At 43.9% G+C, this 13,263-nt stretch overlaps 1 protein-coding gene across 9 annotated transcripts in view; it reads left to right on the forward strand.

Annotated features, from left to right (window-relative positions):
- The window catches only part of NCAM1 (neural cell adhesion molecule 1), a 267,775-nt gene that overhangs the window by 4,198 nt on the left and 250,314 nt on the right, over positions 1-13,263 (forward strand). The window contains exon 1 of one of the 9 annotated variants that reach the window (XM_043533908.1): positions 10,647-11,069. The exons of 3 other annotated variants lie outside the window; for them this stretch is intronic. In XM_043533908.1, the coding sequence (XP_043389843.1) occupies positions 11,018-11,069 (52 nt within the window). In that variant the 5' untranslated portion in view covers positions 10,647-11,017. Of the gene's footprint in view, positions 1-10,646; positions 11,070-13,263 lie in introns of those variants that run through there. 5 more of the 9 variants (XM_043533911.1, XM_027822896.3, XM_027822895.3 and 2 more) reach the window with 5 other exon arrangements.

Below are 13,263 nucleotides of genomic sequence, written 5' to 3' on the forward strand. Positions count from 1 at the left end.
CCTATACAGTGTTAAACAGTTGCTATGTTTCACTCCACAAATGGCTGCACTTCTTTAGCGGGTAATATAATCCTTGTCTATAGTTTCTATGATAGCACAGTGTTTATAGTTTATAGTTTCTATGATAGCACAGGCAGAAATAAAACAAATCAAAGGGAACGTTGAGGGCTTCCCTAGAGAAGCTAAAGACGCTCTCTCTCCCTGGAAGGATGGAGGGGCTTTTGAGAATGAAGCCTCTTAGTGCTAAGTCATGTAAGGAAAAATCCCCACTAATCAGGGGTTCTTTGAGGTTACAGTACAGAGGGGCAGCTAGTTAGATGGAACTCCTCCAAAGACTAAAATACTCTCTCAATGACACACTCCTGTAGCAATGTGAATATTATCTGCAAGGTGGATGCTGTCTTTTTAATGTAATGTTCAGCAGTCCCTTCCCACCACCACATTTCCATAATTCTTCTTATTCGCTTGTACCTTCATTTTCCTCATCTAATGAATGCTGAGGTCCTTGCTCTTTATTTATTAGCACGCGCCCCTACCTTCGCTACCTACATTGTTCTCTTATTTGGATCATTATGCCTACCTGCTTGTGTGTACCTTCCCCTCCTCCCCCCATAAATGTGCAGGTTGACCTTTGCTACAGTGGATTGGAGGATGTGGGGAACTCTTATCTAGTAGGGGGTTTAGTAGTAATTGTGTGGGAGGGGGAGCCCTAATTGGGAGACTCGTGAAATTGGTTGGAAAGGTCACCTGCCTTGTCTAACTCATTATAAACTCCTGCACTGCCTTCAATGACTTTTATTTAGCAACAAAACACAACACAGTTCTTGGCCTTCATTTTTTAACAATAAATCAGAAAGCACTGTTTCTTCATGCTGTTTCAGCCCCTGGCTTTATTTGCTCTGCTCAAAAACCTCTGATCCTTACTTCTAAGTAACACGTGAAATCATTAAGCACCTCCCAAATCAAAGGTTTCCAGAGCATGTCAAGGAAAAATAAAATCTTTTCTCATTTATACCTGCAGTGCATTGGCAAAGCTGCCACAGAACCAGCTGGGCCAATTGTCTCCCTCTAATAGCATCTACACTAAATAATTCTGTATTAGGAGGATTAAAAAATGTTTTCTGATAATTATAGTGTAACCAAGCCAGCTGCCTCCTTTGCTCCCCTTGTGGCCAAGGGTCATGCTAGAGGCATCCTGCCTCAGTTTCCCCTCTTGAGCTGGTCAAATAAACCTCACGTCAGAATTTTCTTGGTCAGAAAAATACCGCTCCTTGTGGACTGGATTTATAAATATATTTTTTAAAAAATCAAAAAAAAGTCCATTTATAAGTTCTCACAGCCCAAGTCTTCTCTTCCTTCACGGGGCGTTTGCAGTCCCTCCCCTGCTTGGCTAGGATCTCTCCCTGCTTCAGGCAACTCCACTAGTCTCAGGGTCTTCCCTACAGGAGCCTTTCCTCACTCTCTAGAATCTGCCACAGCTTCCTGATCCTTCAATCACCCGATTCCTCTCAGGTGAATCTCGTCCTGTAACTGAGCCCACCTTAGGCCCCCCAGCCCTTAAGAGGGAGCCAACCTGTTATATAAAGGAATAGATTTCTCTATTTTTGCACTCCAAGGTTCCACTTGCATGAAGAGAGCTGAAAGAGACCAGGCTAACTACAATAGTCTAGGGATACAATTTGAGCGCCCTCCAGATAGTTACAACTAGACAGAAAAAGCACTTTGGATTCTAAATGTCGGTGGGAGGAGGGAGGAAGTTTCTGCTGCAGCCAAGGTTTTCTGTTGTTTTCAAAGTAGCAACTATTTACATACAGCTCATCTGTACTCCTGAGAGTGCTACAGAAATCAGGTTAAAAGAAGCTCTTGGATAAATTGTTACATTTTTCCAGTGTGAGGGAAATCTGACTGCCAGTGCAAAAGGATTGAGTGTAATAACATCAGTAAGGATAACTTTTCCAAAGTAGACCTGAGAGTCTAGGTGGGTAGCTCAGGTGAGAAAGCAGCTCAGGTGAGCAAGCTAATGCTGGTACAGAAACAACCAACCGACCTCGGGCACATTTTGGGGGGCATTTCCAGATGAAGTGAGAGATGATAGTTCATGCAGAAGAGAGCTGTATGCCATATTGTGTATGCCAAACATTTGTGTCAGAAGGTTTCCATGATCCTAGGCCTTCAACCATGGGTGGTCTAATAATGAGAGATGGAGATCGGGAGCCAGAATTCTGAGGGTCTATTCCCAGCTCTGCCACTCATTCAATATGTGACATTGGGCAAGTCACTTAACTTCTCTTTGCCTCTCTTCGTCCTTGTGTAAAATAAGTATTAGTAATAATCACTGTTTGTAAAGTGCTTGGAGGCCTGCAGAAGAAGGTGGTATATAAGTGCAAAGTATTATCGTTTGCTCTGAGAACAGTCCTGAACCATTATGACATTATCTCACGCTATGAAGTAGATGTAGAAATCAGGAAAGATCAGACGGTGGCAGCCCTTGTTAGAAATAGTAGAAAGCACTGAAGTTTCTTTTTAATAATAATAATAAATAATAAATACGAGGCTAATCAAGTAGGAAAGTCCTTTAACTTAGCACAAAGTATTCCTTTATCTCACAGAGAGAGGGAATGAATGACTCCTCATTCTTGGTCTCATTAGGGAGAGAAGGAACTTTCTCAAATCTGAATGATTTAAAGGAAATTTCTGCTTGGTTCTCAAGTTGTAACACCTTAAATATTTACAGTTTTATGTTGCCTCTTAGAAAAATTTTATTAACCTTTTAAAATTCCCATTAAGATGGCCCCAAGTAGAACCCTCCAATCATTTATGTTTAAGAACTACGTCTGTTTACCCTAAGTGTAAATGTAGCATAGAATTCCATGCTGATAGGATTTCTCATAACTTCTATATGTATTTGAACACTCATGTCAGGCATATTTATAAATTCTTAACTAAAAGCAGGTGGATAGGTGGATTTGCAAGTTAAGAGAACCATTTCATGCTACTATCAAATGCTTAGCAATAGTGAACTTACTTTCACATAACCATCATTCTACTCTAATTTGCAGTGGTTTCATATGTGTAACTCCACTGAGTACAATGGAGTTTCTTCTAATTAACGCCCAGTGTAATTAATAGCAGAACTACGGACCATTGTCCTCCTAAATGCCTGGATACTACTGTGATGGATGTTCTATAATTGACGTATAGATACTTCAGTGGTAAGCATGCTGAAAATATATTTACTCATTTAAAAAAAAAACAACAAAAAATTATGGTCCGATACCAACACAATGCATATGGTAGAAGAACGTGATTAGAGTAGGAAACATTTGAATGGTTTATTTTTTTGCTGCATCATGCTCATGTTCTCTGATTCTGCTCAGCTCAGAGTCTAATTCTCGGCTTGCTTAACTTCACCAACAGAGTTGGTTAGATGGGATTAAAAAAAATGGAAAATGATTTTGAGATCATTTTACAAAGTAAAGGATTTATCCTTGCTGCTTCTGTAAGCATGAAGGCTGTATCTACTGGTGTATAAGATTTTCAGTGCAAAGCCAGGAAACTTTTTTCCCCCCCAACCCCTTACAAAACCAAATGAAAAATACCTGTAAAAGTTTCCAATAATGTCATTATATTGCTGTTGGCAACTCCACCATGATTCAGAATGACCCCCTGTCCTTAAGTTTGTCTCCCTCCTTATTTCAGTATCTGATTTATTGCATGTTTGTGGGGTTTTGCAGCTGTGTGCATGAATTAATGCATCAATATCCACTTGCATGAATGTGCTCAGCAGTATCCCAAAGCAGAGCAAGAGTCAAAATCAAATTTGGAGTTTGTCCCAGGGCATTATGTAAAATTAAAAACGGCCAGCTTTTGAATTTATGCTCTGTAATATTATATCAGCCTAATTCTGTAAGAGTCTGTACTAACATTTTGCTCCCGCTCATATAACTCGCACACTACGCTGACTTTATAGTTCCACCTCCACGAGAGGCGTAAAGTCAATGTCGATGTAGTTAGGTCGACGCAGCGTCGGTAGGCACTGCATTGCTTACAACAACTGTTGCTGCCTTTTACAAGCTGTCCCACAATCCCCCACATGGATAGTTGAGTTGGTGCAAGCACTCCTTGTGAGGACGTGCACTGACGACGAGTGTAGTGTGGACATGCAAAAGCAATTCAATTACTGCGGTGGCTGTACATCACCGTAACTTAGGTCAAGATAATTTTGTAGTGTAGACATACCCTGAGATTCTGGTGACTGTTTTCATTCTTGTGGGCTATGACATCTCCAGAACACCTTCAGAGAGTTACTACCCTGTAATTTACAATTGCCTGTTATTTACTTCATATATAATCTACTTGTAAGTATGATTTCAGAAAAATTGCTTTAATAGTAGAAGAGTTTTGTAGAGAATATTCCCAAATGACACTGTATGTCTAGAATTAAGTATTGTTTTGACAAACATTTTACATAGCTTTGTGACCCAATATACAATAAATATATATTCAGAATAGTATATGCACTGACCAGGGAACTGACCGAAGGTTTTGCTTATGTACCGTTTGAACGTAGGTAATAAACTAGTCCACAAATAAGTAATGAGTCTACTTTTTGTGGTTTGTAACTTCTGCATTTAATTGTTCTCATGGAAAAAACACAAGTGCTTCTAATTCATTCTGAATTCTTCAAATTCTCTCTCTCATTAGTGGTCCCAGCAAAATATATGTCATGACAAATGGATTATAATTTCCACTACTTTGCAGTGATCATCTGCACAACACATCTGCAAGATAGCAACTATTATTCCTGTCCTGTTGCATCAGGTTTGCAGTCATGGGATCTGACCTCTGTAGCAATTTTAGAATGTGAGGTTTTCTCTGCCACCTAGAGAAAGATGGAATGCAAATTCATAGCACATGTCCTTATTTCTTTCTGATGTTTGATAAATGATGCCCCCCCCCGCCCCGTAATGCTCTCACGCTATTGTTACAGACAGAATTTGCAGTGTATCCCATAATCTCACATTGGATTCCAATTACTAAACTGTTGTTCTGAGAAAAAGGTGATGCCAATTAAAGATCTGGCTGCTTTGCAATAGTTTCTATAATTGTGCAGCTCCATCCACACTGTACAACATCTGTCTATTTAGTGCATCATCTCGCTGGTTCTCAGGTTCCCCAGCTTAGAAGTAGCATTTCTTTGACATACAACATCCCAATTTTTGTTAACCTTAAGTCTAAATTTAATTGGACCAAATCTTACTGGTTTTCATCTTGAATCAAGCCAAACTACCCATTGAGGTTGATGGTAGGGGCTTGCCTGAGTGATTTGTCCTTTAATATTTTATAAATGAGTAAAAAACCTGCACAGGCATAGTCCAGACTCCTATCTGCAGCAGAAAATGATCCTGTGAAATGAATCAGGTATTTACACAGAGCATGTTCAGACTTTGATAGATTATAGGGCCAGAAGGGACCACTGTGATAATCTAGTCTGATCTCCTATATAACAAAGGTCATAGGATCACTGGATTAATTTCAGTTTGAATAAGAGCATATCTTTAGAAATAAAAACAATCCAATCTTGATTTAAAAATTGCCAGTGATGGAGAATCTATCACAACCCATGGTAAATTGTTCCAGTGGTGGTTAACCCTCTCTGTTTAAAACTTTTGCATCTCATTTCTAATGTGAATTAGTTTAGCTACAACTTCCAGCCAGTGATTGAAGAGCCTGTTATCAAATATTTCCCCCCCATGCAGGTACTCTTAGACTGATCAAGTCTCACCACCTTAACCTTGTCTTGGTTAAGATAAATCAGTTTGAGCGTCTGGAGTCGATAAGGCATGTTTTCTAATCTTTTAATCATTCTCATGCTCTTCTCTGGACTCTCTAATTTATCAACATCCGACTTCAATTGTGGACACCAGAAATGGGCACAAAATTCCAGTAGTGGTCACACTAGTACTGGGGTGAAAGTAACTTAAAAGACTTAGCAGTATGCCAGAGTCCTGAGCAGGGGGCATGGCCTCAACCAGAAGAGGCGGGGCCTTTAATTCCCTGGGCCCTTTAAATGAAGATTTAAAGGGCCCAGGGCTCTGGCTGTGGTAGCGGCAGCTGGGAGTCCCAGGCCCTTTAAATCACCCCTGGAGCTACCAGCTGCAGAGGCGGCTGGGAGCCCCAGGGCTCAGGGGCTATTTAAAGGGCCCAGGGCTCTGGCTGCCGCTACCACAGCAGAGTCCCGGCCCTTTAAATTGCTGACAGAGCCCCAGGGGCTCCCGGCTGCTGCTGCTACTCCGGGGCTCAGGTGGAGATTTAAAAGGCCCGCTGCGATAGTGGTGGCCAGGAGCCCCTGGCCCTTTAAATCACTGCTGGAGCCCTGCCGCTGCTACCCCAGGGCTCTGGCAGCGGGCCTCGGGCAGTGATTTAATGGGCCCGGGGCTCCCCACAGCGGCCGGAGCCCCGGGCCCTTTAAATCGCTGCCTGAGCCCTGCTCCTGGAGCCCCTGGGGTAATGGTGGCGACTTGGGGCTCCAGCAGGGATTTAAAGGGCCAGGGGCTCCCAGCTGTCGCTACCACAGCAGCGCCCCAGGCCCTTTAAATTGCTGGTCTGGGGAAGCTGGTCCAGTCTGGCACGGCCTACCAGCTCTTGCCGGTACGTCGGACTGGACCAGACCAGACCGGCTTACTTTCACCTCTGAACTAGTACCAAATACAGAGGCAATAGTACCTCCCTCCCCTATTCAAGATTACCCTGTTTATACATCCAAGGCTCTTGATAATGACCCTACAAGCTTCTAGGGCTGTTACCTATCAGGCTCTCTCCATAATACTGGCTTCTAATTTTCTAGAGGCTTAAAAACTACCCCGAGAAGCTGAGTTATCTGGGGTCTCCGTTCTCTCAATATTTTTAAAGGAAAATACAAGGAGTTGTTCACATTTTCGGCAGTCCCCTACAGGTGAAAGAGTGTCCCTCACTTATCCCTTGACCCCTTGCAAGGCAGAGATAGGCAAGTGGGCGAGAGTTAATGGCTTTTTTCACTGCTCACTTCCATTGCTGTGCTTTCTGCTCCTCCCCTGTTACATCGCAAGGTGTCTGGGAGGCTACTTGTGGAGTTAAGTACTGCTCAATGGGAGTGAAGTTAGCATGATTTATATCTCAGCCTTTAACTATCAGAAGTTATATGAACCACCTGCTGTATAAAATTGGGTCCCATTATCTTTATTAAATCATAGAATCCTAAGACTGAGCGGGGACGTAAGTTTTCAAGTATGTAAAAGGTTGTTACAAGGAGGAGGAAGGAAAATTGTTTTTCTTGATCTCTGAGGATAGGACAAGAAGCAATGGGCTTTAATTGCAGCAAAGAAAGTTTAGGTTGGACATTAGGAAAAACTTCCTGTCAGGGTGGTTAAGCACAGGAATAAATTGCCTAGGGAGGTTGTGGAATCTCCATCATTGGAGATTTTTAAGAGCAGGTTAGACAAACACCTGTTAGGGATGGTCTAGATAATACTTAGTCCTGCCATGAATGCAGGGGACTAGATGACCTGTAATTCTTGCTCTTCTCTCTCTCTTTTTTTTTTATGTCTGTGTTCTATTTTTGTATAATGTTTTGGCAAATGGACCTTTTTAAATCTTTCAAGCTCTATGCAGAACTATGGGCACGATGTAATTGTATAATGGAAACATAATTGTGATTATACTGATAGCTCCTTCTCTTGCACAGCAGTTTCATGGAAAAATTTGACCCTTGCTCCTGTAGTTGCCCAAACAGTGCTTTCTTCTTAGTGGTACAATGAGTTGAGTTCTTTGGGGACTGTCTCCTATGGTGTGCAATGTACAGCTCCTAGCACCATATGACTTTCATCTTGTGTAAGGCCTCTAGGTACTACTGTAACATTAATTATAATAATAATAGAACATGACAATTCAACTTCTTCTTTGTTTAGTGGTAGAGACTAATGTTAAGACATTGTTCTTGCCAGATGTAAGTGGTGGATAAATAGGTATCTAACTCCCTCAAGTGTAGCGGCAGATTCAGAGATGCAGCTGAAATCCTCCAAGTACCAAGCATCCAGCAGCAGAAGAGGTATCAAGGTAAGTCAACACCTGGTGAAATAAATGTTATCCTCTCCGGACACTCTTGACAGGGCAAACTCATTGAGGAGGTTGACGTTGTGGCCCTAGAGGGCAAGTAGAGTGCCTGGCATTATATCTTCCATATTTGTCAACTAGTGGTTGAAAGGAGGGTGAACACAGGGTAAGAACCTTGCAAGATGTTCTGTTCTGATGGATGATAGATGAAAATTCTGCCTGTCTCTATTGCAGTTACTAGCTGGCTTAATCTGCTAGAATTATACTATTCCTGAGGGCAACTCGGAGCACATTTCTTGACGAAAATGAATACACAAAGTGGCCTACTCTGTGTAACAATAGATTGTGCCATCGTTTCTTAGGGGTTGGTTCCCTAAATTATGCACACTCAGAAAACGGTTGGCTTTTCATTGAATAGTAGCTAGCTGAGGGTGCCTGAAACCTTCAGATTTTACAGGGGTACCTCGCTGATTAAGGAACCTGAAGCAATTCCATTAGCAGGGAAACACCTAAAGAATGCAGTGTTGGGGGTGGGTGTATGTACACACAGTGAATTGGAGGAGGGGGAAGAATAATAGAATATGGAATGGCTGAGCAAGGTTGCTCTCTGGAGATAATCATTTCAATATGGGACCAAAGGGCTATGGGGGACAAAGAGGTGATGAAGGAATGTTTTCAATCACACTGCAATAAGTAATGTTGTCATTCCTTTTAGGGAAGCATTTTTAATAAAATGGGGAGAGGATTCCATCTGCTACAAAAGGAAAAAAATCAGTAAATATGAAATAATATATTCTGGCATGGCATGGCATATTAGGGCAGCATTAGCAAAATTCTGGAATTTATAGTTTATACTAATGTTGCCTAAACATCTTTGTATCAAAATTTGTTTAAAATGTGAAAGTCCCCGTGCATTCCACACCTACTGTAGCTGCCTTTTATCTTTTTAAAAAATATGTATTCTGCATGAATTGACTTACACTTGTCAGAGCCCTATCAATACAATATCTCGGTCATTAGGAGTCTTTATGTATTCACAGAACTGTCATATTTATTTTAAATCTCACTTTTTATATAGAAACCATAATTAATCACATAAGCCAAGTTCTTTTGCATGTGCAACAATGGGCTATTTAAGATTAAGTTATTTCCTGTAACATTTATGAAATGAGAACAAAGAATGAAGACTTTACCTGAAAGAAACAATCACCTTTTTTCCTTTGCAATTAATTCATCCTCTCAAAAGCTCTCCCCTCTTCCCCCTTAAGCAGATTTTCCTAGACCTTTGGGATACATACCGTCCATTGCGTGATCTAAAATTTCATTCCTAAAAGCTCCTGTATTTTGCAAAGGATATCACTAAGGCGATCAAGCTGTGACAATCTGAACATGGGAGATTTAAAAAAACAAACCCCAAACACCCCCACTATGAATCTGGTTTTAAAGGCCAGTTTCCCAGCCCACTGACCTCTGTTTTTGCAGACATAGTATTGTGCTTACAAATCTAGTTCTTGCAACCCATGCTTTTTCTGCCTGCAGTCCACTTTGGGGCTACAATATTGTTATTATTTATTTGATTAGGGTAGTGCCTACTACATGCTAATCACTTCCTACGACAGTCTCTACCTAGAGAAGACAACAGTTTAAGGACAGACAGAAAAGCAGACAGAAGAGCTTAAGGAAACTGAACAACAAACAGATCTGTCATACAAATCAACAAGATTCACTGTTAACGGCTTGCTAGAAGTGGGGTTTAATAGTAGTTTGTACAGGGGCTTTTGTGGATGAGCTTAGGGAGATTGAACCATGAGTAGGGGGCTACACAGAAGAAGGCTTGGAGGCATTTGTATGAGAGGTTGACACATGGGTGGATTAACTGTAGATGTCTAAGGAATCACATTTGCATCCCTAATTCATCATAAGTCTAAGTATCTGGGCACAATTTTTTTCCTGTTTCAAAATTGTTTGCAAAAATCTATGGAACTGCTGAGACCCTGCTAAATTCTGGCTGTACATTTCTGTCTGAAATACACTGCATGAAGTGTTCATCAGAAGATGAAGAACGATGCTTTAAAACCTGCCTTCAGGTAAACACAGAGTGAGGTATTCTCTTTCCAAATGAGTGAGGCCTTTTTTTTTTTTTTTTTTTTTTTTTTTTTAGTCCAAAACTCTAACTTAAGCCCACAACAAACTTTGGCAGTTCGGATAAAATAGGATTCTGATCCAACCCACCCCAGTTTTGCAAAATTTTCCTGCTGCCAAGGTTTTGAAAACAAAATGGACCAAAACCAGAACCATTTCTCAAATCCACACCAAACTTTGGATTTTGGATAAAATGGAACCTTAGATAACTTTCGCTTTTGTAAAAGAAACTTCCCTCCAAAAAACAGCTCCATCTTTGCCCATCAGTGACTTTAAAAAAACCCAAAAATGCCTGCATGCCTGAAGTGCTCATATATATATGTCTGGAGGCACATCTCTACGCTTCTTCTTTAGCAAAACTCTTATCAGCATGGAAATGTGTACAGAACGTGAGTGACTCCAGATCCTAGGAAAACCATGCCATATTTTGCAGGCGACTGGAACTGCTTCTTTCTACAGTACCTCCTTGCTTGATGCCTATTGCACTGTACTATTTGTGGCCAGCATGGGTGGAAGAACACAGTGAGGTGCAAGGCCGCCTCCCTTTCCAACCTCACCAAACCAAATCCAGGACGGCGCAGGGATCTCTGTTGTGTGTGTGTGCTGAGGCTACGACTGTCACTCATTCTCTGATCAGCTTCTGAAAGCAGCTAGAGAGCAGCTGGCAAAAAACAATTCTGAAAAAAAAAATTACAGTGCATCTAAATCTCTCTCTAATCCACCCAAGCTCCAATTGAAGGAAAAATATATTTGCAAGAAAATTCCACCCCAACAGCAAATTACAATGCTGCATACTAAGGATCTCATCTGGACTCTGTTTTTCCTTGGAGCTGCAGGTACATGAATATATGTAATTTTTTTTTTTGGAGGTTGGGAACAAATTTGATTTCTGACCACTTCTGAATACTGTGCTGTGATGCAATTTTAGATTCATCTGGAGGAACAGGGGAATAGTGTTTTTGTTTCCTAGAATGCAGTGTTTTTACAATGATGATTTGTTTCCCCCAAATATTGAATGTTGTGCTTTCCTTATCCCACTTTGTTTTGGAACTGGGGGGATAGCCGTAGAGGCTGGAAGCGGTGCACTTTTGCGATTTTCCCCCTTCTCTGCATTTCAAAGGCAGCATTTTGGTGGAGGAGCTGGGAGATGAGCGAGAGGCAGAGAGACTGCTAGGGAGGAGGATTGGGAGGTGCTGGCTGAGCAAACATTGAGGAGAAAAGAATAAACCCCAGATCTTCAAGCTGAACCAAATCAGCATCGTTCAGAGTAAACACTGGAGCTAGGAAACCTCTTTCTGTTGCAGAGTGGACAAGACCCTTTTGGTATTTTCGCTGCCTTGGCTCCCCCAGGGATGGTCAGTCAGTCTTAACGGTTTGCAATAGAGGGGAAAATTAGAAGATAAGGAAAACGTGGGGTGGTTTTTTTTTTTTTTGACCCTCCTTCTGTGCCTGGTGCTACTTTGCTTTACTAGACGTCCAGTTAGTTGGAAACATTGTTCACAATTGAGGAATCTGACTGGGAAAGATGGCTCAGTCTGCAATTTGACAGGAGAAAGTGAAAGGGGTTGGGAGGGAGGTGAGGAGGGCGTGAGCCAGGGGCTGGTTTTATACGTTGATACCTATCTGTATGAGTGCAAGGGGAGGAATTGCCCCTCTTCTTTGAACCCGCCCCTCTTGGATTGAAGGTTGTGTGTGTTGCAAATCGCAGACAATGGAGAGGGGAACGGGGGAAGGAGAATGAAATGATGAGGGTACTACGTGCGATGTGTTAATGGTGTCGCCATATGAGGAGCCAGGAGGGGGCTTTGTTTTAAAAATTTCTATCAGAATAGCTGAAGGATGGTGCTGGTTTTTGCAGGGCGCCCCGCCCCCCGCCGCAAACGATGCCTGTGTAATGTCCTGGGGGGGCAATGCAACGAAGTAACGGCGGTGCAATTGCAAATAAAGAGGCTGCAAAAAGAGGGGCGGTGTGAATGCAGCTGCAAAGGGTGGGGTGGGGGGGGCTAAGAACTGCAGGGGGCGAGCGCAGGGGAGGGGGGTCAGAGCTGCTGGGGGTGCAGTAAGTTCGGAAGGGGGAGGAATGTGGTGCTGAAAAAATCGGTGCGATCGTGTGTGTGTCTGTGCGTGAGCGCGCGCGCTGGAGCTGGGGAGGCGACGGTGGACGGGCGCGAGCCCCTGAGCTGCGGCGCGCGGGGAGCGGGGTGGGGTGGGGGGGGGTAGGTGGGGGGCGGGGGTGGCTCGCTTGCATCCGCCGCCAATCAGGAGCCGGCGGCCCCGGGCGGGAAACGCCGTTAGGGGCTTTGCTCCCCAACGTTCGTAACGGTCCCGCCCCTCGGCCCTTCATTTCAGACCTGCACCCGCCCCTATTGCACCCCCACCACACACAGCTGGGAGCCCCCCTCCCGCCGCCAGCGGCCCCCCCCCAAATCCAAGCGCTGACACTTCCCCCCCAGGGGTCGTGCACCCCCAGCCTTACCCCCGCTGGGACCCCGCCTGCCAGGAGCCCCCTTTGCCCTGGGACGGCGCCCACGCCAGCACTGTGCCACAGCTCCCCAAAGCTTGCCATGCCCTTGCTCGGCGGCCGCCGTCGCCCCACCTGCACCTGAGGGTGCCAGTGCTGCACCCGCAGCTGCTTGCTCTGGTCCTCTTCCGCAGCCCCACCCAACCCACCGTCGCACACCTGCGCTACACACTGCGGCCAGCACCCCTCTTCAACCCCGTTCACCACTGCCGTCACCACCCCGACGCCCATCGCACGCTGACTCTCAAGCCACGGTCCTGCCAACGTGCCCCAACCCCCCAGTCACTGCCATGGCACGCCTCAGCCTACAATTGCCCCATACTGTCCCAATCCCCACTGCCCCCGGGTACCATCGCTCTCCACCACATCACCCCACGCTGATGTCCCTCACCTACCCAGCAGTGACTACTGCTACTACTGCTCCACCCATCAACACATGCCCTCCCAACCATCGCCACCATGCCAACCCACTGCCAGCAACACGCACCTACCCCATGACTACCACAGAC

Source organism: Chelonia mydas, chromosome 22 (assembly GCF_015237465.2).
Source record: "Chelonia mydas isolate rCheMyd1 chromosome 22, rCheMyd1.pri.v2, whole genome shotgun sequence".
NCBI classification, from domain to species: Eukaryota; Metazoa; Chordata; order Testudines; family Cheloniidae; genus Chelonia; species Chelonia mydas.